Source organism: Eptesicus fuscus, chromosome 1 (genome assembly GCF_027574615.1).
Source record: "Eptesicus fuscus isolate TK198812 chromosome 1, DD_ASM_mEF_20220401, whole genome shotgun sequence".
In the NCBI taxonomy this organism is placed as follows: Eukaryota; Metazoa; Chordata; class Mammalia; order Chiroptera; family Vespertilionidae; genus Eptesicus; species Eptesicus fuscus.
Window position 1 is genome coordinate 127293695 of NC_072473.1, and position 27590 is coordinate 127321284.

At 41.6% G+C, this 27590-nt stretch overlaps 1 protein-coding gene across 1 annotated transcript in view; it reads left to right on the forward strand.

Moving 5' to 3' along the window:
- Positions 1-27590, forward strand: part of WNK3 (WNK lysine deficient protein kinase 3) — an 85199-nt gene that overhangs the window by 18969 nt on the left and 38640 nt on the right. The window contains 4 exon segments of the mRNA XM_054713822.1: positions 3416-3635; positions 8293-8587; positions 9577-9779; positions 9865-9999. Coding sequence (XP_054569797.1) covers positions 3416-3635; positions 8293-8587; positions 9577-9779; positions 9865-9999 — 853 coding nt within the window.

Genomic DNA, 27590 nt, shown 5'->3' on the forward strand with positions numbered 1-27590 from the left:
GCCATTAAGGTAAGGCCTGTGTAAGCTTTATTACAGAATATTCTTTGTGTTTGTATAGCTTTATTACAGAATATTGTATAGCTTTATTATAGAATATTCTTTGTGTTTGTACCAACAGGCCATATCTAGGTATGTATTTGTTTTCATTATGGTAAAATTTATATAACATAAGATTTACTATTTTAGTCCTTTTTGTGTGTTATAATTCAGTGGCATTAAGTACATTCACATTGTTGTACAACCATCACCACTATTTATTTCCAGAACTTTTCAGCAACCCAACAGAAGCTCTGTACCCATTAAACAACTCCTAATTCCCTCCTTCCCTCAACCCTTTGTAACCTCTCTTCTACTCTCTAACTCTATGAATTTGCTTATTCTAGTTACCTCATATAAATGAAATCATACAGTATTTCTCCTTTTGTTTCTGGCTCATTTCACTTAGCGTAGTTTTTCAAGTTATAGCATGTATCAGAATTTCCTTCCTTTTAAGGCTGAATAATATTATAACACATATATGCATATATACACACACATAAACATGCCACATTTTGTTTATTCATGTATCTGCTGATGGACACGGGTTATTTCTACATTTTGTCTATTATGAATACTTCATGAAAATTGGTATACAAATATTTGCTTGAATCTCTGCTTTCAATTCTTTTCAGTATAAACCTAGGAGTGGAATTACTGGATGATATGGTAATATTACATTTAATTTTTTAAAAAATATTTATTGATTTCAGAGAGGAAGAGAGAGGGATAGAGAGATAGAAACATCAATGATGAGAGAGAATTATTGATCGGCTGCCTCCTGCCCGCCCCCTACTTGCGGGGAATAGAGCCTGCAACCCAGCCGTGTGCCCTTGGCTGGTATCGAACCTGGGACCCTTTAGTCCACAGGCCAATGCTCTATCCCCTGAGCCAAACCAGCTAGGGCTACATTTAATTTTTTGAAGAACCACCCAACTGTTTTCCACAGTGGCTGCACCATTTTGCATTCCCTACAGCAATATAGGAAGGTTGTAATTTCTCAACATCCTCACCAACCCTTGTTATTTTCTGTTTGTTTGTTTGTATGTTTGTTTGTGTGATTTTTTATTATAGCCATCCTAGTGGGTGTGAAGTGGTATTTTATTGTGGTTTTTATTTGCATTTTCCTACTGACTAATGATGTTGTATGTTTTCATGTGCTTATTGGCCATTTGCATATCTTTGGAAAATTATCTATTTAAGTCCTTTGCCCTTTTTAAAATTGAGTTATCTATTTTTGTTCTTTTTGAGTTGTAGGAATTTAGGCTTGCTCTTTTTAAGCAAGGCTAAAATACTATGTTGAAGTATCCATTTTAGTTTGGATTCTGATTATTGTTTGTACAGCATTTTAATTACGATTTATTTAGAACAGTGGAATATTCAAAAGGATTCATGGCATATTAGTTTATTGGAAAGAGCACAGGCTTCAGTATGAGACTAAAATTCAAATCTGGACTCAATCAGTGTGATACTGATTTAACTGTTACTCAAAACAGGCATTGTTTTGATGATTAAAAAGATAATGGATGCATATAAAATACCTAACAGTGATATGTATTTAATGAATGGTATCTTCTGCGATTGCTATAATTATTCTTTAATCAAGTAGGCAAATTTTTCATTGAAGGCAGAGGGTTTAACTTGGTTGTGCTTTCTTAAACACATTTCTCCTTAACCCTAAAACTAATTAGTCTGAGCAAGATTATTCTTTTTATATCACTGCCTTAGTTAAATATTTGTCTTTTTTTCTTTTCTTTTTTTTTCTTTATTGATTAAGGATTATTTGTCTTTTGATCACTAAATATGTAGAGGGTTTAAATCCTTAATTTACAGGATAACGCTTTGTCAATATGCTTTATCTGTTTTAAATAGCACAGCAGGGGCTTTCTACATAGACATTATGGAATACATCAATTTTAGTGCTCCCTGGCCTGTAATACAGATAGATTAGATATTATATATCTATTTTGGAAATTGGTCAAAGGAAAGGAAATTAACTTCCCAGCTTGTAAAAGAATCTTTAGAACCCCTGTATTTATTTTTTTTTTCTTCAAAGATGGTTAATCCCTGATATTAGGCTAGTCTTGTATCCATTGTATGTATACTTTGGCGTAAAACACTAGACATAAATACTTCAAGAAAACCATGGGACTTTGCTGAGCTAAATTATAAATTATCTTCACCTGTGGCATGCTCTAAAGCGTGACATACACCGATTATGGCTGATGAAGTCTGCGAGTTCTATTTTTTTTATGTTCTTATTGATTTTAAAGAGAGAGAAAGCAAGAGGGAGAGAGAGAGAGAAACATCAATGATAAGAGAGAATCATTGATCAGCTGCCTCCTGTATGACCCCTACTGGGGATCGAGCCCACAACTAAGGATGTGCCCTGACCAGGAATCGAACCAGCAATCGTTTGGTGCCACACTGGCCAGGGTTATGAGTTGTATTTATAACATTTGCAAAGAATTTGAACTTCTAATTTACTTTAGAGTTTACATATCTGGAAGAGTTTTTCATTTCCTTGGCAGACAATCTGTTGTTTGAGTCTTAAAAAATTTGGACCAGTAGTTTTATTGCTAGCTTTACCCAGTGTCCAGGTAAGTTTCTATTGAATGAGTACAAAAAAACGTTTTACATAAATGTTACAGGCACGCCTTAAAATTAAATACCCATTGCATTTTGAAGTTATTTATTACATGTTCTTACAAGCTACTATCTTTTTAAAGCATGATACTTTGTAAAACCCTGTGTAATATGAAAACACGAGAATTCGCATGATCCGTCTACAATGTGTTTTAATAACCTAAGCCGGTGGTTTAGGGAAACTACTCAATTCCCGTAACATGAACTACAGCACTCCTCTAAATCTCCCTCTGTCTCTTTTAATAATTCTTTATTGTTGAAAGTATTACATATGCCCTCCCTCCCCCCATTTACCCCCTCCAGCCCGCCCCCTCCCCCTCCCCCCTCCACCTGCCCAAGGCCATCACCGCCCAGTTGTCTGTGTCCTTGGGCCACGCATAAATGCATACAAGGTCCTTGGCTGATTACCTCCCATTCACCCTCCCTCCAAGATTCAGTCTCCAACTTTCTTTAAGGCATACTTTTAGGTATGTAAAACTTCTGTATCTAGATATGTTGCTAGTAATAATCTTTAATTCAGGTCCCTACAGATGCATGTTAGTTGGAAATTTTTTTGCATCCTTGGTAATAATAAGTTAGAGAAAATATTTTGTTTTTATGACAAGGCAGATTAATAGTTTAATTAATAGAAATTTTAATACAGAGTGCTACTTTGATACAATTAGTTTTAAAGGTTCTATATGTTGTTTATGATTGGAAGGATTGCTAATAAGCTATGTATTTTGTTTATTAGGTTGTCTATCAAGAACCTACTAAACCACGCATTTTTTGCTGAGGATACAGGACTGAGGGTGGAGTTAGCAGAGGAAGATGATTGCTCAAATTCATCTCTGGCTTTACGACTCTGGGTTGAAGACCCTAAAAAATTGAAAGGCAAGCACAAAGACAATGAAGCTATTGAATTCAGTTTCAATTTAGAAAAAGATACCCCTGAGGAAGTAGCCTATGAAATGGTAAGTGCATTCTACTGCTATTTCCCTGCCCCTTAGAAGTATCAGCATTGATTTCCTTTCTCATTCCTTTCTTTTTTCATTTTCTCCTTTTCTTTGTTTAAATTGATATTGTACTATGAAATGTATTGCTATAGCAGAGTATATTAAATTTGTACCTACAGTATAAAGACTGATAATATACTACCTTTGTTAAGAAACAGAACGCAATTGGCATCTTAGAAGCCATCTGTGTGCCCCTCCAGGTTGCATTTCCCTCGCTCATCACTACCAGCAATATCTATTCTGACTTTTGTGTTGTTCATTCCTTTGCTTTTCATTGTAGCTTACCTAAGAAACACATGGTTTTGTTTTGAAAACCTGAGTGACAAGCACACACCCCACTGGTTACTGAAGCTACTCCTATAGGTGAAGCTGCTCAGGAGAGGAGGAGCTGAACAGAACCTCTCAGTCATTGTCTGGCTTCAGCTTCGAGAAGGGTTTACAAGAGCCCCTTCTGGCAAAATCATTGGGTGAGGTCACGTGAGAGTCCAGGGAACTAACCATGTGGCTCCCCTCAGTCAGTGCATCAGTGGGGCTGTTGTGGGGACCAGAATGAGTTGTCTGGGTCCCCAACCTGGGCTGTTGCAGTGCTTGGAGGGAGGGCTCGCAGGAGCTTCATTCAGCAGCACGTGGTCAAGGGTTAGTGAAGTACAGGTACTGTGAAGCAGGCTCATCTGGGCATTCTGTTCTCAGGTTAAAAAGAAGAATGGGCCCTAGCCGGTTTCTCAATGGTTAGAGCATCAGCCCCTTCTGGTCAAGGGCACACATACCTCGGTTTCAGGCTTGATCCCTGGCCATAGTCAGGGTGTGTGTTGGAGGCAACCAATCGATGTGTCTTTCTCACATCGATGTTTCTCTCTGTCTCTTCCCCTCCCTTCCACTCTCTATTAAAATCAATGGAAAAAAATATCCTCTGTTAAGGATTAACCAAAAAAGAAGAAGAAGAAGAAGAAAAAGAATGGGACAGTGATGGTGGAGATCTTGGAGACGACAGGGCTGTCTGTCTAGTCACACTTCTAATCTGGAATGACTGCCTTGAACATCTGGTGCACAGCTCTCATCCTGGCATCTCCCTTCACTGTCTTCATAGGCTTCTCTGCCTCTCTCCTGTATTGGACTTCATGTTCCTGAATCGCACAGCTTTCTCTTCCATGGCTTACTCTTTTGTTATGGTTTCATACTTCCTCTGTTAGCGCCTTCAGAAAAGGTACATGGGAGGGAAATTCTTTGAGACTTGCATTTATAAAAAGTGTCTTTTTGCTCTGGCTGGGTGGCTCAGTTGGCTAGAGCATCATCCTGATAACACCAAGGTTGTGGGTTCGATCCCCAGTCAGGGCACATATGGGAAGCAACCAATAAATGGAACAGCAAAAAAAAAAAAAGTGTCTTTTTTCTGTCTTCATATTTAACCGATTATTTGGCTGGCTAAGGCATTTTAGATTGGCAGTTAAAAAAAATTAAGAGTCATTGCTTTTCTAGCTTTCCATATTGATATTGAGAAGTGCAAAGTTGTTCTGTTTTTTGGATCTTTTGCACATGATCCATTTTACCTCTTTGGAAGCTTGTAATATCTTGGCATTCTTCTCAGTATTCTAAAATTTCACAGTTAAGTCTTGATTTGGGTCTATTTTCATTTACTGCCTTGGCTACTCAGTGGACCCTCCCAATCTGTCAACCCATAACCTTTATTTATTTATTTATTTATTTATTTATTTATTTATTTATTTATTTTTAAACTTATTTATTTATTGTTAATCCTCACCTGAGGATGTTTTTCCATCAGTTTTTAGAGAGAGGGGAAGGGAGGGGGAGAGACAGAGAAAGAAACATCGATGTGAGAGAGACACATCGATTGATTGCCTCCTGCATGCTCCCCGACCAGGGCTGGGGATCGAGCCTGCAACCGAGGGTGTATGCCCTTGACCGGAATCGAACCCGGGACCCTTCAGTCCGAGGGCGGACACTCTATCCACTGAGCCAAACTGGCTAGGGCCAACTCATACCCTTTAGTTTCTGGGAGATTTTCTGAAGTATTTTATTGATGAGTTCTTCCCCTTTGTTTTCTCTTTCTGGAACTGTTATTATTTGGATGTCGGACCTCTTGAACTGTTTCTCCAATTTTCTTATCATTTTTATGTTCCATCTTTTTGTCTTTTTATTCTCCTTTCTGGCAGTTATTATCAACACTATCTTCTAACCCTTCCATTGCGTTTTTCATTTCTGCTATCATGTTTTTAATTTTAAGAGTTCCTTTATACTTTGGTCTGTTTCTTTTTTAGAGTAAAAATCGTGTTCTTTGTTGTGTTGATGCAATATTATCGCATCTTTCTGTAACCTTAGTAAAGGGAGTGCTTTTGACATTTTTTTCTCCCTGCACAGTCTCTTTACTCCAATTTGCTGTTTTTTTTCCTTTGTTAGTTTTGTGCTCCATCTTCTTGTTAGAGGCTTTTCTCATATTTCTGGTAATTCTTGGCCGGCTGTTCATGATTAATAGTGGAAGAGTGTATGAGTTTTCTGTTGCTGTGTGACAAATGATCACAAACGTCTTAGTGGCTTAAAACAACACTCATTTATTATCTCAGTTCTGTAGGTCAGAAGTCCTAGTGGGCTTCGCTGGATTCTCTGCTTGGGGTTTCGCAGGTTGAAGTCCAGGTGTTGGCCACCAAGGCTCTTATCTGGAGGCTCTGGGGAAGAATCTGCTCCCAGGTTGTTGGCAGAATGTAATGCCGTGCAGTTGTAAGACTAAGGTCCCCATTTCCTTGCTGGCTGTTAGTCAGGGGGCCACTTTCAGTTCTTACAGTCCCTTCACATGCCCCCACTTCTTCTTGAAGTTAGCAATGGCATGTTAAATCCTTCTAGTGTCACCAGCTGGTAAAAGGCTCACCCAGATCATCTCCCTACCTTCATGTCAACTGTGCATAGCACAGTGGCATCTCATACGCTCAGGTTTGAGGATCAGGATGTGACATCTTCCAGGGGCCATCATTTTGCCTACCACAGAGACTGACAAGCTGATTGGACCGGATGATTGCTTGTGTCAGACTTATTAACTTTGACCTCTACCACCGGGTATCTGGGTAGGCCATTAATTAGGGAATCTCTGACATCAGTATTTGTAGGTTTTTCTTCTTGAATTGGTCAGATTCCCTAGAGAGGAATCTTTCAATGTCCTTCCTGCAAGGTAAGGGTCTGGTTACTGGTATTTTGGTAGCCAAGTGGGGAAGAGGGCTGGAAGTTTCTGCATATGGCATTCAGCATGCATATGGTCACTTAATTTTTTTGTTATAAGCCATATCCTCAACTGTGCCTGGTGTTCCATAGTCCAGAGAACTAAACTGTAGACTCCTTGGGTAGGGGAGAAGCAGTCACTGAAAAGTATGGAATGGAGGGCAGGGTACAGGATCCTACATATCTGCTTCTCAAAACCCTTTCCCTTAGTCTTCCTTATTTTAGTCATCTCTTTTGATTTTACCCAGTTTTGGAAGTACCTGGTACTACCAGTCCCTGCACCTTGTGAGTAGTGTTGAGAGTGAATGGGAATGAGTCTCCACTTTCTCTATAGTTCACCTTTTTGAGGTTTGCTAAGTCAATTATTATCTGTTTTCCGTATTCAAAAGAGTCCAAACTACTGTTGCGGTTGTCTTTCTCTCATTCTCCCTGTCCTCACGGGCTTATAACTTAAAAATCCATTTACTATGGGGTTTGTTTGCGTGTTCTTTTAGCTTGCAAAGGGAGTGAACTTAAATATATGGGCTCCGTTTCACATTTTAATCATCTTTCAGCTACCAGGAAATTGCCCCAAGTCTGCAGACTCCTAAGACATACTCTAAAATGCAGATAGTAGGACTCCTCAGCCCTGTTCCTCTCAGACAAGTCCTTAACTTCTCCTCACTCCTCTGACACCTAGCACGCTGTAGTACTTTGCTGTTCGCATACTTCCCTCTGCCTGGAGTGTTGATCTGTAAATGTCATCTACACTCAATAGCCTGCCAAGTTCCTTTTTTGTTTGTTTTAATCCAGGTCAGAGTTTATCTTCTTCTGTGACACTTTCTCTACTTCCTCCCGAGAGGCAGGTGCGCCTTTAGGGCTTTTACAGCAGCTCATTTCTACCTCTTATTTCATTTTCAGTGTGTATCTGTCCCTCAGCATCAGATTGTGTGCTCATATAGGACAAAGGGCCAACTTAATCACCGCTATGTCTCTGGAGCCTATTGTAGGCACTTAATGTTGCTGAAGGTGCAAACCCTTTTAATGTCACAAAACGGGGCAGTCATAAATGCCCTGAAATGAGACTGCATGTACTGAAACATCAAGTTATTTGCTTGTTTGATTTAAGACCAGAATTCTTTTAACAATGCTTGGTGATAGTATTGTTTTCCTTTTGTTGATTAAAGACTCTGACATTTACCTATGTCTAATTAAGAAAGAACATAGAAACTGTTATTTAATAGCATTTGGGATTTGGGGGCACTAAATAACTCCACTAGTTTTAAAAAAAAAAGGTTAAAATCTTAAATGTTGGACGTGAGGGCAGATCTTGCTGCAACATCTGTCACCCCATTGATCCTCAGGGTTAAAATGTTAAAGATAGAGTTTGCTGTTTATGTTTTGTTTGTAGGTCAAGTCAGGATTCTTCCATGAAAGTGATTCCAAAGCTGTTGCTAAGTCCATTAGAGACCGGGTGACCCTGATAAAGAAGACGAGAGAGAAGAAGCCAGCTGGCTCTTCAGAAGAACGCAGAGATTCACAGTGCAAGTCCGTGGGGAGTGCTCTCCCCGCACCCCAGAATACAACTTTGCCCCCTGCTCCTGCTCAGCACGCCGCGGCTGAATGTGAAGAAACTGAAGTCGATCAACAAGTTCGGCAACAGCTTCTACAAAGAAAACCACAGCAGCAATGCTCCTCTGTTACAGGTAACATAGTTCTAACTTTTAAAAATAAACAATGCCTGGCTGGTGTGGCTCAGTTGTTTTGGCCTCGTCTCGTCGGGACACAGACCTGGGTTTCGGGCTTGATCCCTGGTAGGGCGTGTGCAGGAAGCAGCTGATCGATGTTATGCGCTTACATTGATGTTTCTCTTCCTCTTCCTTAAAAAAAAAAAGTAAAAAAAAAAAAAGCAAACAAATGTGTAATTATATTCCCTTATCTTTAGATAATACTTTTTTTATTTTTCAGAGTATTGTTATCTATCATTTTATCAGTCCTTTTACAAATTCTCTGAAATAGATAAGCCAGCTAGTTTTATTTGAAACTGTTCTGTTACATGACTTGCCCTAGGTACTAGTGGAATAAGGATTATAATCTTTCTACCATTTTAGGGGACTAAAATAAGTCCTTTAATATAGAAAACTAGGAATTAAAGGGTATGATTTTTTCTTTAAGAAGGAATTTTCTAGACTTTAAGACCCTTTGTATTTTTATTCAAGTATAAAATTAACACAGTGCCTCTAATTTTTCTATTGTAATGCATTCTCTTTTCTAGAAGGGCACAGCATTTTCATAGTAATAGCTAATTGTTGTATAATGACAGTATTATTCTCTAGCTAGGTTCTAGGAGAATAAAAAAGAATATGACATTTAGATTTTACTGAAACCCTATTGAAAAGTATAGGCTAGTTAGGGATATATGTGAAATGGCCAGCAAATGGATTTGATTTTTATGTGATTCTTTGTTTTCAGCTTTTGCTTTACTAAGAAAAAATTTGCCATTCTACCATGTCAGCACAGAGCGTTTACACTGAGGGGTTTTGATTAATTCTGCATTGTGCATATTTTATTTGAAGATGTCTCAGGTTGTCAGCGTAAAAAAAAAAAAAAATGAAAGAAACACCATTTCCTATGCCGTTTGGACCTGGTGCTACAAGTTTTCACTTCTACCTGTTGCTTATTTTCTTTGTTCTAGGTGACAACTTATCCGAGACTGGAGCTGGATCAATTCCACACTCAGATTCAAGTCAGCCCAGCGCAGGCTATTCCTCTGACCAGATGATGGGCTCTCAAATGGTTTCTAACATCTCACAGGCCGAAGTGAATGTTCCAGGGAAGATTTATCCACCCCAGCAGCTAGTAGGACATTACCAGCAGATTTCAGGGGTACGATGAGCTGTTATCATCAGTATATTTACTGTAAATGGGAGGAATTATCTTTAATCTGTTTTTTTTTCTCCTTATTTGACTGTTACAGAAGCAGCCACAGCTGACTCAGCCCCAAATTTTGCCTTTGGCTCAAGGTCAGTCCACTGTTTTGCCTGTACATGTCCTTGGACCACCAGTCTCACAACCCCTGGTGTCCCCATTAACTGTCCAGAAGGTCTCACAGACAAAGGTAAGATTCATTTTCGAAGCCTTGTATTCAGTTAAGCATATCTGACACTGCCTAGATTTTTCTGCTAGGCAAAGGCTCTCTTTCATAAATTCATCATCTCTATATATAAAAGCCTAAATGCAAATTGTCCCTGCGGAAGTTCGACTGGGAGACCAGTCGCTCGCTATGACATGTGCTGACCACCAGGGGGCAGCACGAACGAAGGAAGGCCCTGATTGGCCCTGATTGCTGGCCCTGCCTAGGGACCCTACCCGTGCACTGGGCCTCTAGTGGTTTTTATAAAACTCACTGAAAGCTGAAAGTTTCTGCTTTCCTTCACCTACGACATTCTTCTTGAGGATGCACCTAAACCAGTGATGGGCAACCTTTTGAGCTTGGTGTGTCAAACTTTGCCAAAAAACTGAGCATAACTCGGGTAGTGTGTCACTTTGAGGAAAAAACATTATTTCGCAAATGTTTCATCCTCGGCACGTGTCATCAGAAATGGCTATGCGTGTCAGTGCTGACACGCGTGTCATAGGTTCGCCATCACTGGCCTAAACTAACATTGTATAACGAGGATCTTGAGGCATTGCTCATATAATTGGAAAAGAAACCACCCTTAAGCTTTGTCAAGCCATTCTTCTGCTCAGTATGTGAGTACAGCACAGCTGCCTTCTAGTTCCATTAAAGGCCATTCAGGGGCCCATCAGACTTCACAAAGGATACACTGCGTATGCCAGTCATACCCAGTGGCACATCAGGAGCCTATAACTCCAGGGTCTTCAGTGCCACAAAATCAGATTCTGCATTTGAAGAAGCCTTGTTTCCAAGCCTGTATTCAGCAGCAGCCATGAACTTGACAACCTAAGATTATGGCATCACCACTGAAAAACGTTCATCAGGGTTGTATTCTGCAAGAGTCTGAAGCCCATGCCACTCAGTGGCAGCCAAAGGGTGGTATTGAAAGTGTGACTCAGCCTCTGGAACAGCCATCTTATTCTGTTCAACACACTTATCCAGGACCATCACAGAACTTCCATCCTTCCCTTGAAGGCTCCTGAGCAGCTGCTCTTTGGGATACATCCCCGGGAACAAGCTCATCATAGTCAGCTTACCCAATCCAGGTTCCAGCACAGCCTGTTGATATACTGCCCGCCAGAGAGCATCCTCTTTACACTGTACAGCCATCAGGATCACAGCCAACTCATTCTTTGCAGACTTCTTTTTTTTTTTTTTATTGATTTTTTTACAGAGAGGAAGAGAGAGGGACAGAGAGTCAGAAACATCGATCAGCCGCCTCCTGCACAACCCCCACTGGGGATGTGCCCGCAACCAAGGCACATGCCCCTGACCGGAACCGAACCCGGGACCCTCCAGTCCGCAGACCGACGCTCTATCCACTGAGCCAAACCGGTCCCGGCTCTTTGCAGACTTCTTATCCAGTCTCACCCACTGGTACAACCCTCTTATTCAGCCCCAGGCCAAGGGAAGCCTGCTTAGCCAGTGAAACTTCCAGTTCAGTCACCTTTTCCAGACCAGGGAGCATATAGGATCCAAGCAGCTTACCCCATGCAACCTATGGAACAGCCTGCTTACCAGGCACTGTCTCTATAGCATGCCCCTTATTCAAGACAAACTTATTACACTATCCAGACAACTTAATAGGCAACCTTTATAACCCAACATGTATACACTGTAAACCCATCTAATAGCAAGAAAACACATATTACAAACTCTGCAGGTCAGAAGTTGTATTCAGTACCACCTTATGTAGCACAGACATCTGAACAAGCCTTAAGGTAATTCTTCAACGAAAGACATTTAACATCAACCTTAGATACAGAGAGAGAGAGAGAGAGAGAGAGAGAGAGAGAGAGAGAGAGGGAGAGGGAGGGAGAGAGAGGTGGGGGCCGGTGCATGAATTCGTGCATAGGTGGGGTCCTGCCAGCTTGGCCAGGGGGAGGGGACATGGGCGGTTGGCCGGCCTGCCTGCTGATCGAACTCCTGGTCAAGGGGACAATTTGCATATTAGCCTTTTATTATATAGGATATACACTGAGTGGCCAGATTATTATGCGTTCAGAGATCATAATAATCTGGCCACTCAGTGTATATACTAGTGACCCGGTGCATGGATTCATGCACATTGAAAGGAGATTAATTAGAAGGTGGCCAGCGGGGCAGGACTGGGCGAGAAGGACAGGACACGCTCTGGAGCCAACCTCCTGCAGTCCCTCCCCAGCTGGCCGTATCTGGGGTGGCACCGTGGCTCGAAGGGCATCTGTGGAGTCAGCAGGGTCCCTCCGGCAGGTGGGGTCCCTTGGCCTGGCCTGCAGGGATCGGGCTGAAACTGGCTCTCTGACATCTCCCAAGGGGTCCTGGCCTGCGAGAGGGCACTCTGCAAAGTTGCTGTCATACAGGGTGTGGAATGCAAACGCAAGTGTGCAGTAAACCAGATTCGGGCCGACAGTGCCCCAGCAGCGACATAACCTACGGCCAAAAGTGGAATCATGCGTCCCCTCGAGGAATTGGGCTCCCTCCCTAGTTTTAGGGTGCATCACCCAAGAACTGCCGCTGCCAAGTCACTGCAGCTCGGCAGCTCCTGTGTTGAGTGTCTGCCCCTGGTAGTCAGTGAGCGTCATAGCGACCGGTCAGTCCAACAGTTAGCATATTAGCCATATATACATTGATTTCAGAGAGGAAGGGAGAGAGAAAAACCATTGATGAAAGAGAATCACTGATTTGCTGCCTCCTTCACACCCCCCCTCTGGGGATTGAGAGCGCAGCCCCGGCTTGTGCCCTGACTGGGAATCGAACTGTGATTTTCTGGTTCATAGATCAATGCTCAACCACTGAGCACGCTGGCTGGGCCACAGACACTTTGTACTGAGCCTTTATTTAGTGTCCAGCATTCAGAAGCTCCACCCCAGATAGATGTCAATTTTGGATACCAGCAGCTAAAAGCCCAGTCAACTAGCATTCCATCTCAGAGGGCCGTGGAAGGAGTTTCAACACCCTGCGTAGATGTCCTTCATTCAGCAGACCTCCTCATTGGCCCACATCCAGCCCTGTACTCTGCACAGCTTTCTGCCTCACATCTAACACCAAGCCAGGTTTCTCACTCAGCTGTCATTCAGCATCAGCAGATAATTCATTCATCTCATAGACGAACACATAAAAGCCATCAGCAGTCTACTCAAGAAGGTCACATCAGCAGTAGCATTTTTTTGGTTTGTTTTAAAGAATATTGCCTATTTATTCCTTACACCCGGTGTTTAAAATATGTTTTTATTGATTTCGGAGAGGAGGGAGAGGGAGAGAGAGATAGAAACATCAATGATAAAAGAGAATCATGGATCGGCTGGTTCCTGCCCGCCCCCAACTGGGGATCGAGCCCACAACCCAGGCATGTGCCCAGCATGTGCCCTTGACCAGAATCAAACCTGGGACCCTTCAGTCTACAGTCCGACACTCTATCCACTGAGCCAAACCAGCTAGGCCAGTGGTCAGCAAACTCATTAGTCAACAGAGCCAAATATCAACAGGACAACGATTGAAATTTCTTTTGAGAGCCAAAGTTTTTAAACTTAAACTTCTTCTAACGCCACTTCTTCAAAATAAACTCGCCCAGGCCGTGGTATTTTGTGGAAGAGCCACACTCAAGGGGCCAAAGAGCCGCATGCGGCTCGCGAGCCGCAGTTTGCCGACCACGGAGCTAGGGCAGCAGCAGCATTCTTTGTGTAGCCAGCATGCTGTTTTCCTGCAGCGGGTACCTCAGTCACAGGCACCTAACCAAGTTCAGCCATTACTAGGTATTCCAAGGGCCATTCCAAACACGGTCTAGATTACACGTCCTTGGCAAGAACGGTTGCAACCAGCAGCAATGGGACAACATATAATACAACCTTTAGAGCAGCCTTAAGTGCTTCAGGCATTAGACAGAAGTCAGACTTTTCCTCTACAGAAACACCTAGCATGGCACCAGCCAGCATGGACTCGGCAGTGGCCTGCTGTCCAGCCACAGTGGCAGCCAGCTTCTGGCTCAGCACTTGTTTCTGGGTCATCAGAAACACAATTACAACAGCAGACCCTCTATCAGAGTGCTGAGATAGCCCTTCCAAATCGGCCATCTTCTTCTGTTCATCCATCAACACTTGGTCTCCCAGTGCCTTTCAGAGCATTTTCCTGTTACAGATACAGCAGCATTTGCAAAGCCAAGAATTTCCAAAGGTAAATCCTCCTGGGAGAAGATAGCGGATGATTGTGATTTTTCTGTAATGTTCCAGGGTCAGGGAGATAGTGAGCTATAGTAGAAATGGCACTGAACTGGGAGTCACAGTCCCTGTTTTGGCTCTTTTCCTTACTGAGTGGCCTTGATGCAAGTCGCTTTGGGTTTTCCTTATCTGTAAAGTGAAGGGATGAGACCCAATGATGATAACAATTACTTGAGCACCAACTTGGGATGTGTCAGTTAATAAAAAACAAAAACGCTTTCTGTCACTGAGTTTTGTTGCCTAATCGAAGGAAGACTCAATTACCATAATAAAAAGTAAATTATATAATACAGTACAAAGAGATCGGGGAAATTTAGAGCAGGGTAAGGAGGAAAGTGTGTTGCAATTTTCAGTAAGGTGGCAATCAGGTTAGGACTCATTGAGAAGGTGACATTTGAGGAGGCGAGGGAGTCCACAGTGTACATTCCAGGCAGAGGGAATAAACCGTGTAAAGGCCCTGAGTGAGGAGTGTGTCTGGCATGTTTGAAGAATAGCAAGGAGGCCAGTGTAGTTGTTAGTCCTAAAATGTTAGAAGCCCGTTTTTTTGTTCTACATCCTATAGAATAAAACCCTAATATGCAAATCAACCGAACAATGGAATGACTGGTCGCTATGATGCGTACTGACCACCAGGGGGCAGATGCTCAATGCAGGAGCTGCCCATGGTGGTCAGTGCACTCCCACGGGGGGAGCGCCAGTTCAGCCAGAAGCCAGGCTCACAGCAGCGCTAAGGACCCCTCAGGAGATGTCCGACCACCCCGCAAGAGGGTACAGGCTGAGGGACACCCTCCCAGTGCATGAATGTCGTGCACTGGGCCTCGAGTTTATTATAAAGCATTGCCTTTATGAAATGATACTAACGATCACCATTGAGTGATTCCTAGGTGCCAAATGCTGTTTTCTAACAGCCTAACATATACTGTCCTCATAACAACCCTATGAAGAGTAGCTGTCATTACCCCCATTTTTACAGGTGAGAAAACTGAGGCTCAGGAGTTTGAGTTATTTTCCCAATGACATACAGGAGGGTCAGGGTTTAAACCCCAATTTCCCAGCTGCAGAGGCTGAGCCCTTAATCATGACACCATTCAGCCTCTTTGTAGGATAGCTGTCTTCTCTACTGGAAAGGAGAAAAAAGGGTATGATGACTTCAGTGAGATTTACTTAATGCAGGGATTGATTGAAATCATTGAAGGAAAGAACTGAGAATCCAGTTTATTCTTTTCTTACTCTTCTGTTCTGCATTAGATATCTCTAACATCCCTGAATTTGTTGAGTTTGGCTAATAAAAATGCCTTGAGCTTCTTAGATAAAATGTACGCTGCACTGGAAGAGTTTTCTAATTATGATATATTACTGTTCCAAAGAGCTATTATCTCAAGTATTATGTGTTTTATAAAATTCTCTCTTTATCAAGGGCATATATCAGTGGTTTTCAACCTTTTTCATCTCATGGCACATAAAAACTAATTACTAAAATTCTGCGGCACACCAAAAATGTATTTTTTTGACAATCTGACAAAAAGTAGGTATAATTTTTATTTGTTCACACTGGATGGCTATTGTTATGTTAGCTGTTGTCATTTTTTAATTTGACAATCTAAGGGAAAAGAGGTCAGTGTCCCTGACTAAACAGTCAGGTATTGCATGATTTAAAAATTCTTGTGCACACCAGACAGGTTGAAAATTGCTGGCATAAATTATAAGGAACTAGAGGCCCAGTGCACAGATTCATACACATTGAAAGTAAATTAATTAGAAGGTGGCCGGCGGGGCGGGACTGGGTGAGACAGGCCAGACACGCCCTAGAGCCAACCTCCCACGGTCCCTCCCTGGCTGGCCGAACCTGGGGTGGCGCTGGGGCTCAAAGGGCATCTTCAGAGTGAATGAGGTCCCTCCAGCAGGTGGAGTACCTCGGCCTGACCTGTGAGGATCTGGTCAAAACTGGCAGTCCGACATCCCCCGAGGGGTCCCTGAGTGCAAGAGGGCACTCTGCAAAGTTGCATTGAGCATCTGCCCCCTGGTGGTCAGTGTGCATCATAGCTACTGGCCGGTCAGCTGGTTGCTTAGGCTTTTATATATATATAGATATAGATTGCTATGTGTGCGTGCTCACTCCTAGCAGGAATAATCAAGGATTAATAAAGATCTTTGCAAAAAAAAGATCTTTGCAGCTGAAGTTTCTTCAGGCAAAGCACAATTCTGAGATTTATTTCTTTAGAATCAAGTTCTTCACAGAGTTTTTTGGTTTGGAATATCCATTTCTGTGACCATGTGTTGTATACTTTCCTTACCTAATTAAAATAATTTCCCCCAAAATTTTATTAAGAAAAATGTCAACAGTACAAAAAAGTTGAAAAAATTGTAAAGTGAATACCCATATCCGTACCAGCTAAATTCTATAGTTAGCTTTTTGCTGTATTTGCTCTACCTATCCCTTTATGTGTTTATCAGTTCATCTTATTATCCTGGTACATTTCAAAATTAAAGTTGCTGACATCAGTATACTTTATGCAGAAATACTTTAGCATGCATATCATTGGCTAGAACTCAGTATTTGTGTATATTTTTTAGTTTACATTTATGTGCAGTGAAATACACAGATTATCATTCAGTGACTTTTAAAAAAAATCTTTATTCTTGAAACTATTACATATGTTCCCCTTTTCTCCCATTGACCTCTTATAACTTGCTTTGAGCCCCTACCCTTTTGACAATCTGTTTTTTGGTTAATCCTCACCCAAGGATATTTTCCCATTGATTTTTAGAGAGAGTGGAAGGGAGGGGGAGAGACAGAGACAGAGAGAAACATCGATGTGAGAGAGACACATTGATTGGTTGCCTCCTGCACATGCCTCGACCAGGGCCAGGGATTGCGCTTACAACCAAGGTATGTGCCCTTGACTAGAATTGAATCTGGGACCCTTTAGTTCAGAGGCCAACGCTCTAACCACTGAGCAACTGGCTAGGACTAATTCAGTGAGTTTTTTAAAAAATATTTTTTATTGATTTCAGAGAGGAAGGGAGAGGGAGAGAGAGCTAGAAACATCAATGATGAGAGAGAATCATTGACTGGCTGCCTCCTGCATGCCCCCTATTGGGGATTGAGTCTGCAACCCTAGCATGTGTTCTGACCAGAAATCGAACATTGACCTTCTGGTTCATAGGTCGATGCTCAACCACTGAACCAAACCAGCTAGAGCTAATTCAGTGAGTTTTGTCACCTTTGTAACCTAAGCCATTATCAAAATATAGAACAGATGTTGGCAAACCTTTTTTTTTTTTTTTTTGGTTAAGCCTCACCCGAGGATATTTTCCATTGATTTTTAGAGAGAGTAGAAAAGAGGGGGAGAGACAGAGAAACATCAATTGTTTGCCTCCTGCATATGCCCTGACCAGAACCTGGATGGAGCCTGCAACTGAGGTATGTGCCCTTGACCTGAATCAAACCCAGGCCCTTCAGTCCATGGGCCAAAGCTCTATCCACTGAGCCAAACTGGCTAGGGCGGCAAACCTTTTCTGTCAAGTTCTAGATAGTGACTATTCTAACCTTTGTGCGCTATTGAGTCTCTGTTGCAACAATTCAACTTTCATATTGCATGCATGAAAACATCCATAGACAATAATGCAAAAGAATAGGCATGGCCATGTTCCAGTAAAATTTTATTCACAAAAACATGTGGTGTACCAGATTTGGCCTAAAGGCTGTATGTAACTTGCCCACCCGATATAGAATACTGCCATTACTGCAGAAAGTTCCAAATGCCCCTTCCCAGTCAGTCCCCATTACATCTCCCCACAGTCCACTACTATTGAATTTTTCACCATAGCCTGTTTTAGACCTTCATATAAATGGAACCATACAGTATGTACTCTTGTGTAAAGCTTCTATTACTTGACATGTTTTTTAGATTAATCTATGTTGAGTGTATTAGTAGGTTATTCTTTTTATTTTATTTTTACTACAGAGTAATATTCTATTTATTCATCCATTTTACTATTCTTGAATACCAGAGTTTTCTAGCTTTCTGCTATTATGAATCAAACTGATATATTGCTTTCTTTGGCTTCAGAAACCTTTGCCGGCACCCACATTACAAAGATACTCTCCTGTTTTATGGTTTTAGGTTTTATGTTCAGATCTATAGTCCATTTTGAATTAATTTTTATGAATGGCATGAAGTAGGGGATCAAATATCCTTTTTTATTTCTCCGCAAGAACATCCCATTGTTCAAGCTCTGTTTGTTGAAAAGACTTCATTTTCCCATCGGGTTGTTTTGGTACTTTTGTCAACAGTAAAATCTATATATAAAAGCCTAATATGCAAATTGTCCCCTAGATAGTTCTATCCGGGAGAAAGGGAGTTACATCGCTCACAATGATGTGCGCTGACCACCAGGGGGTGGCACAGAATGAAGGAAGGCCCCAGCCGGCAGCCAGCAGCCAGGGAAGGGAGGCCCTGGCCAGCAGCCAAAGGCCCCGATCGGCCATGTTCGCTGGCCAGGCCTAGGGATCCTACCCATGCATGAATTTGGTGCACCAGGCCTCTAGTAACCATATAAATGTGCATCTGTTTCTGGGCTATATAACCTATTGCATTGATCTAGTTGTCCATCCATAAGCCAAATCACAATGTCATGATTACTGTAGCTTTATAGTATGTCTTGAGGATAGGTAGTACAAATCTTTCTACTTTGTTATGCTTTTCAAGATTTTTTGTATATTTTAAGTCCTTTGCATTTCCACATAAATCTTAGAATCATATGGACAATTTCTACCAGGAAAAATGTCTAGCAAAATTTTAATAGGGATTCTATAAAATTTTTATGGTTTTTCATTTATGATCCACGTGACCTATGTTATTTTGTAATTTTTGTATAAGGTGTGAGGTTTAGACTGAGCGTTTTTCTTTTTCTTTTGCCTGTCCGTGTATAGTTGATATAGTGCCATAATATTTGTTGAAAAGACTATCCTGTTGAATTCTTTTTATACCTTTGTCAAAAATCAGTTCGGCATATTTGTGTGGGTCTTGTTCTGGGCTCTTTATTTTGTTTAGTGCATTTGTGTCTATCCCTCTCTTAATTACATACGGTCTTGATTATGTAGTTGTATAGAAAGTCTTACATTGGGAAAGTGCTTCCTCCCACTGTCTTCTTTTTTTAAAGAATACTTTAATTATTCTAGGACTTCTACCTTTCCATATAAATTTTAGTATAAGCTTGTCTGTAACAAATCCTGCTGGGATTTTGATAGGAATTTGATTAACCCTATATATAAATTGGAGAGAATTGACATCTTTATTATATTTAGTCTTCCAGTACATGAACACAGTATGTTTCTCCATTTATTTAGGTCTACTTTGATTGCTTTTATTGCCTAAGTTTATCCCTAAGTATTTCATTTTCTTTGGAGGGATTGTAAAATGGTATTTTTTAATTTTAGTTTCTACATGTTCATTGTTAGTATATAGAAAGCAAATTTATTTGTGCGTGTCTGTACGTGTCTTGTATCCTATGACCTCGCTGAATTTATTATTAGTTCTAGGAGGGTTCTTTATACAATCCTTGAAACTTGTTTTTGTGGACAATCATATCTCCAAAGTAGAGACAGTTTAACCTCTTTCTAAACTCTGCCATTTAGTTCTTACTTTTTCCTTTTATTGTGCTGGCTAGAATTTCGAGTACTGGGTAGAATAAGGGCGGTAAGAATGAATATGCTTACTTTGTTCCAGACTTGGGGGAAAACATTAAGTCTTTAACCATTAGGATTATTATAAGATAGATTTTTTATACATGCTCTTTATCAAATTGAGGTGTTGCTCCATTATTCCGACTCCTGTGTTAATAATTAGTATGCTCATCCTATTTTTATTTCACCTATTGATAAATGTGTTATATTGACTGATTTTGGAGGTTGAAATACTCTTTGCATCAAACCCAATTGGTCATGATATATCATCCTTTTGTGTACATTATTGGATTCAATTTACTAATATTTTGTTGAGGATTTTTTGAATCTTAAGTTCATGAGAAACAGTAGTTGGTAGTTCAGTTCTTCTATGTCTTTCTAATTTTCTGTCTAGAGGTTCGACCAGTTGCTGAGAGTAGGGTTGATGTTCCTAACTATAATTGTGGATTTATGTATTTCTCCTTTTAGGTCAGTTGTTTTTCCCCCCATTTGTTTGAAGGCCTCTTGTGTGGTGCATCCACATTTAAGATGCAGTGCCTTCTTGGTGGATTGGTCTTTTTGTCATTATATTATGTCCCTCTTCATCCCTAGCAATTTTCTTTTTTTCTGAAGTCTACATTATCTGATATTACAGATCTACTCCTGCTTTCTTTTGATTAATGTCAGCATATTTTTTATATCCTTCTACTTTCAACCTATTTATCTTGTGTTTGAAGTGAGTTTCTTGTAGAAAGCATATAATTGGTTTTTTATCCACTCTGCCAGTGTCTCCCTTTTAATTGATATATTGAAATCATTTCTGTTTAAAATAATTTTTGGTACCTTAGTATTTGCTTTTTGTTTCTTCCTTATGTTTCTCTTTTCTCTGTTTCCCTTTCCTTGTCTTTTTGTGAGCTACTTGCAAGTTTTTTAAGATTCTTTCCTGTTATATTTATACTGTTTTGAGTATATTGTAAGAATATGGGTTTTCAGTCTTATAAGAATATGGGATTTTTTTTCTGAGTTTTAGCTTCTGTAGGGCCCTCCCTCAGGGGAAAAGCCTAAAAATGGCAAACTCCTTCATCCACTGTCCTTCCTTTCTTCCAAGTGGCACCTTCCTCTCAGTTTCTACCTGCTTTTGGTTGTTCTCTTATGCCTGCAGGGAGTTGTTTTTTCTATTTGTCCAGCACTTTTTGTTGTTAACTACAGGGTTCTGATGGGGTCCTTCCAGAAGTAGAACCTCTCTTTCCTCATTTTTGTTGTTGCAAAATAGCATCCCTGACTTAATTGAGGTAAGTAACCACTATATGCCCATCTGTAAACCCTGAAGAGTTAATGACAGAGGAATGGAGTGAATTTCTGCTGTTGGGCGGTTTTTCTTACTGCCTAGGGCCCAGTGATGGGCAACCTTTTGAGCTTGGTGTGTCAAACTTCGCCAAAAAACTGAGCATAACTTGGGTAGTGTGTCACTTTGAGGAAAAAACATTATTTCACAAAATGTTTCATCCTCGGCATGCGGCCGCCTCAGCAGGCCGCGTGTCATCAGAAATGGCTACGCGTGTCAGTGCTGACACGCGTGTCATAGGTTCGCCATCACTGGCCTAGGCCCTAGGCCAGTGGTCGGCAAACTCATTAGTCAACAGAGCCAAATATAAACAGTACAACGATTGAAATTTCTTTTGAGAGCCAAATTTTTTAAACTTAAACTTCTTCTAACGCCACTTCTTCAAAACAGACTCGCCCAGGCCATGGTATTTTGTGGAAGAGCCACACTCAAGGGGCCAAAGAGCCGCATGTGGCTCTCGAGCCGCAGTTTGCTGACCACGGCCCTAGGCAAAGGGGAGAGGGCTCTTCACCGGGGTCAAATTGCAGGCAGTGCTTATATTTTGTGTCTGTACCCCCAATAAAACTGAAAATTCTTTACAATGAGATCTGTACCTGATGTATCTCTATTCCTAGTACCTAGCACAGTGTTGGACACAAATAGTTGCTTGTTAACATGTTTGTTGAATAAATTAATAAATAAAAATGGCACCCGGCCGGTTTGGCTTAGTGGATAGAGTGTCAGCCTGTGGACTGAAGGGTCCCGGGTTTGATTCCGATCAGGGGCACATGCCCGGGTTGTGGGCTTGATCCCATTGTGGGGTGTGCGGGAGGCAGCCAATCGATGATTCTCTCTCATCATGGATGTTTCTTTCTCTCCCTTTCCCTTCCTCTCTGAAATCCATGAAAATATATTTGATAAATAAATAAATAAAGCCTGCTATCAATGGGAGAACAATCCTTTGTTTATGTTCATCATTCTTGTTGCCTAATCAGGACTTCTAAGTTGATAATGAACTTGTATTGGTGGACAACCTAAGATCTGTTCTTATTTCTCCATTTTATTTCCCCACGTAGCAATAGGGCTTATGAGAGACAAAGCGGATTATGAGTTCAGATGTGTTGACTGTGCTTTTGATTGTTTTACCTAGAAATAGGGAAAACCACTTATTCTGATTTTTATCTATCGCTGAGGTCAGCACTTTTTACCTCCTGTTCTGTGCTGTGATAGTATTAGTGCATTAGTACTTTGGTGGTTGACATTGGTTCCTTTTCAGTTGACATTGTGGTCTAATCAAACATTTGTTTAGATGGTTTTATTTTAAGCCTCTGGAGAGAAATACTAAACCTCAGCATTTTTCTATGCAGGTTTATTTCTACTCAGTACAGTGTTTGAATATCATTTTGATTCTCTACCACAATATTTGCATTCTTTTAAAAAATCTTTTCTGATTAATTTAATTACTTAGGTAATAAGCCAATATATACTCCTGGTAAAAATTTAAAACAAGGCAGAAAAGTCTCATTTGACCTCCTTATGTCCTTGTCCCTTCTGTTTTCAGTTTGGTGTGTATTCTTCCAGATTAAAAAATTTTAAAATATATTTTTTATTGATTTTAGAGAGTAAGGGAGAGGGAGGGAAAGAGAGATGGAAACATCAATGATGAGAAAGAATCATTGATTGGCTACCTCCTACACACCCCACACTGGGGATTGAGCCCACCACCTGAGCATGTACCCTAACTGGTAATTGAACTGTGACCTCCTGGTTCATGGGTTGATGCTCAACCACTGAGTCACGCCAGCTGGGCATTCTTCCAGACTTTTTTTAGTGTAGTTACATACATAGATATGTACCATTAGATCATATAGTACTGTTTTCTGGTTTGGAATGGTTTTAAGCACATAAAAGAGATCCTACCATATATGTCACTTTGTATTTTTTTACTCAATTATATGTCCTGGAGATATGTCTCTGTTATTACATAGAGATATACTTGCTTTTCTGTAATTGCCCTACAGTATTCATTTGTAAGACCACACTGCAGTTTATTTAGCTCTTCCACCTACTGGTGGACATATTGGCTGTTTCCAGTTTTTCACTATTTAAATTAATGTTATAATAGTAGATCATGCTAGACAAGGCACTGGAGCAAAAATACTGCACCATAAGTTCTACACATTTTTAAATGTAATACATACTAGAGGCCTGGTGCATGGGATTCATGCCCTGGTGGGGGGCGTGGCCTGCGGGGATCAGCCTGCTGTAGGAGCACTGCTCATCCTGGTCTGCCAAGTGGCTGTGGACCCGCCCTCTCTGAGTGGCTGCTCTCTGGTCCGGCATCTTCCGTGGAGCTGGAGCATTCGCCTCTCCAGGGGAACTGGTCGGGGCTGGGCCCAGGGACAATAGCACTGAGAGGCAGTGGAGTAGGCCTCAGTCCTGCAGGGGCCACGAACCCACCTCCCAGCCTCTGGGGTGCGGGTGTCTGGAGGAAGCGGCAGAGAGCGAGGAGGAGGAGCCTGGGGCGAGGAGGCAACGATTGAAGCCCAGGTTCCTGCCCATCGACCCAGGGTTCGCAGTGGGAGCAGCCACTCATCCCAGTCAGCCAAGTGGCGCTCCCACTGTGGTAGCGCACTGACCACCAGGGTGCAGCCCCTGCGTTGAGCATCTGCCCACTGATGGTCAGTGCATGTCATAGTGACTGGTCAACCAGTCCTTCTGGTCATTCCGCTGTTCAGTCGCTGGGCTTTTATTATATAGGTCTAGTGGCCTAGTGCACGAAATTCATGCACAGGGGGAGGAGGTTCCCTCAGCCCAGCCTGTACCCTCTCCAGTTGGGGACCCCTTGGGGAATGTCTGACCGCTGGTGTAGGCCCGATCCCACAGGACATCCCTCTCACAATCTGGGACCACTGGCTCCTAACCGCTCACCTACCTGCCTGCCTGATCGCCCCTAACTGCCCTCCCCTCCCAGCCTGATCTTGCCCCCAACTGCCCTCCCCTGCCGGCCTGATCTCGCCCCCAACTACTCTCCCCTGCCGGCCTGATCACCCCTAATGGCCTCTGCCTTGGCTCCCACCCCCATGGCTTTGTCTGGAAGGAAGTCAGACATCCGGAAGATGGCCAGTTGACCCGGTCTAATTAGCATATTACCCTTTTAGTAGTATAGATTATATAGGATAGGATTGCTTAAATGGGGGGAGGAGCCTTTTTCATCAGGAGGAGATGCTCTTGGCAGACAAAAATACATAATCCCTGTACCTGGACTGATAGCCAGCCATATGCACTATACTTCCAAACCAGTCATTAAAAAATTGAACTGCTTTCTTACACCTTACACCAGGCATCCTCAAACTACGGCCCATGGGCCACATGTGGGTGTTTTTGCCATTTTGTTTTTTTACTTCAAAATAAGATATGTGCAAGTGTGCATAGGAATTTGTTCATAGTTTTTTTTAAACTGTAGTCCGGCCCTCCAACGGTCTGAAGGACAGTGAACTGGCCCCCTGTTTAAAAAGTTTGAGGACCCCTGCCTTACACCAAACAGCTGTTGCCCTTAAAACCCCTCTTCAGCTCCCACCTTAGGTTCTGCCTTCGCAGCTCACCCAGATTTGGTTCTGATTGGTCGGATTCTATGCCAGTCAACGTCTCCAGGCCTATCAATGGGCCTGATCAGAGAGGAGCTGATCAGCAGTCTCAGTGGAGGCCCAAGCGAAAGAGAGGCGCGGCTGCTGGCCAGGCCCCGAGAGAAAGAGAGAGGCAATGGCTGATCAACAGCTGCCACGGAGGCTGCGGATCAAACCCTGCCTCTCTTTCCCTGGGCCTTTCTTCGGGCCTGATCTGAAGCCCCCTCAGCAGTCAGTGTAGGGTCACCACGCCCCGCAGTGGCGGGCAGTCAGTGCTGGGTCGCCATGGCAACCCAGCACTGACTTCTGGTTGGTCGAACTGTTTTGGATGTTATGGACCCTGGGTTTTTATATATTAGGGTTACAAAATTGCTTTCCCAAGGGACTAGACCAATTTAAAATTTCAACAGCCAGTGGTATAATCTTACTGTCAATGTTTGGTAATTCAGATGTTTTTTGATAAGCTGATGAGTGAAAAATAATATATTATTTTAGTTTGAATTTCCTGAGTACTAGAGATGATGAGTATATCTTCATATGTTTATTTATTTTTAACTTTTTATTTTGAAATGATTTTAGACTCACATAGAGATTGCTAAAAGAGTACGGAGTTCCCTTATACCCTTCACTCAGCTTTCCCCAATATATATGTAATATATCCATAGTACAATAATTAAAACCAGGGAATTGACATTGGTACAATACTATTAACTAAACTATAAACCTTATTTGGCTTTTACCAATTTCCACGTGCATTCATTTATTTTGTGTGTCTGTAGTTCTATTAATTTATTTCATGTATAGATTTATAGAATAATCACCACAATTAGGATATATAAGTTTCATCACCCCCAAAAACTCCTTTGAGCTATCCATTTATAGTCACACCCTCCCTCCCCACCTCTAACTCCTGGCAATCACTGATCTGTTCTCCATCATGATAATTGTCTTTTCAAGAACCCTATATAATAAAAGCCTAATATGCTAAGTGTCCGACCATTCTACCAAGTCACTGTAATACACACTGACCACCAGGGGGCAGACTTCCAACTGGTAGGTTAGCTTGCTGCTGGGGTCTAGCTCAGTGGTTCGCAAACCACAGCTCTCGAGCCTCGGTTTGCTGCTCTGTTGACTAATGAGTTTTCTGACCACTGTCATATACTACCCTTTACCTCTTTGCACACAATATGCCACAATTGCCTAATCCTCACAGCTTCCAACTACACGGTAACATTTAGTCTAGTCCAGTGGTCGGCAAACTCATTAGTCAACAGAGTAGCAAACCATGTCTGGTCTAGCTGATTGGGTCTGGGTGAGATGGGCCGGACACGCCCTGGAGCCCTCCCTCGGTCCCTTCCCGGCCCAGTTGTGCACCGGTGGGGTCCCTCAGCCTGGCCTGCACCCTTTCACAATCTGGGACCCCTCAGGGGATGTCAGAGAGCCGGTTTCAGCCTGATCCCCGCAGGCCAGGCCGAGAGACTCCACCAATGCCCGAATCCATGCACCAGGCCTCTAGTATTATATAAATAGAATCATACAATATATAAACTTTTGAGATTGACTTGAGATCCATTCAGGTTGTTATGTGTATCAGTAGTTGCTTACTTTTTTACCCTTTTTTATTGTTGACACTATTACAGGTGCTTACATCCCCCCCTCCACCCAGCCCCTGCCTCAGTAGTTTTACTTCTTCATATGTTTATTGAATATTTATTATTCTTTGTAAATGCCATTCATATCTTTTTGTCCATTTGTCTATTGAGGTCTTCCTCTTTTTCTCTTTGATTTCTTTATACATTATAATACTAATCCTTTGTTAATTATATCACAATTACTTTCTCTAATTGTGTCCCTAATTTGCTTATAGAATCCTTTGTCACACAGAAGCATTTATCTTTTATACAATCAAATCTATTCACCCCCCTTTTTTTTTTTGCTTTTGGATTTTGCATTTTGCTTAGGAAGGCTCATGAGCATAAAATATTCTTCTGTATTTTCTTCTGATACTGAAAATATTTTGTCTTTGTTTAGCTCTATATTCCATTTGGATTTTGTTTTTGTTTGTTTTGTTTTTTTAATATTTTTATTGATTTCTTACAGAGAGGAAGGGAGAGAGATAGAGAGTTAGAAACATCGATGAGAGAGAAACATCTATTAGCTGCCTCCTGCACACCCCCTACTGGGTATGTGCCAGCAACCAAGGTACATGCCCTTGGCCAGAATCGAACCTGGGACCCTTGAGTCCGCAGGCTGACGCTCTATCCACTGAGCCAAACCGGTTTCAGCTGGATTTTGTTTTTTGTGTGCTGTGTGAGGTAGAGATCTAGCTGTGTTTTTTCAAAGTTAATAGACATTTCCCCCGACATTCTTATTAAACAGTTCATCAGTTCCACACTGATCTGAAATGCCATCTCTATCATATCTGAAGTTACTATACATTCTTGGGTCATTTCTCAACTGTCTGTTTTGTTCCTTTGACCTTTATCCATTCTTATACCAATACTCGTGTTCTATTTACTTTATCTTTATTTATAAGAAGTTTAAAATTTTTGCTTTGATTTCCGCTTAAATAAAAGTTGTTTTTAAATGACTATGAGTTTATTTATTTTGATGCACCATCTATCTCATATTTCGCTAGTGGGATCCTCTTCAAGCTGGTTCCTTTGTCCTTTTGACATGTCCCCATCATTCTTTGAACTTATCTTTTACACAACAAG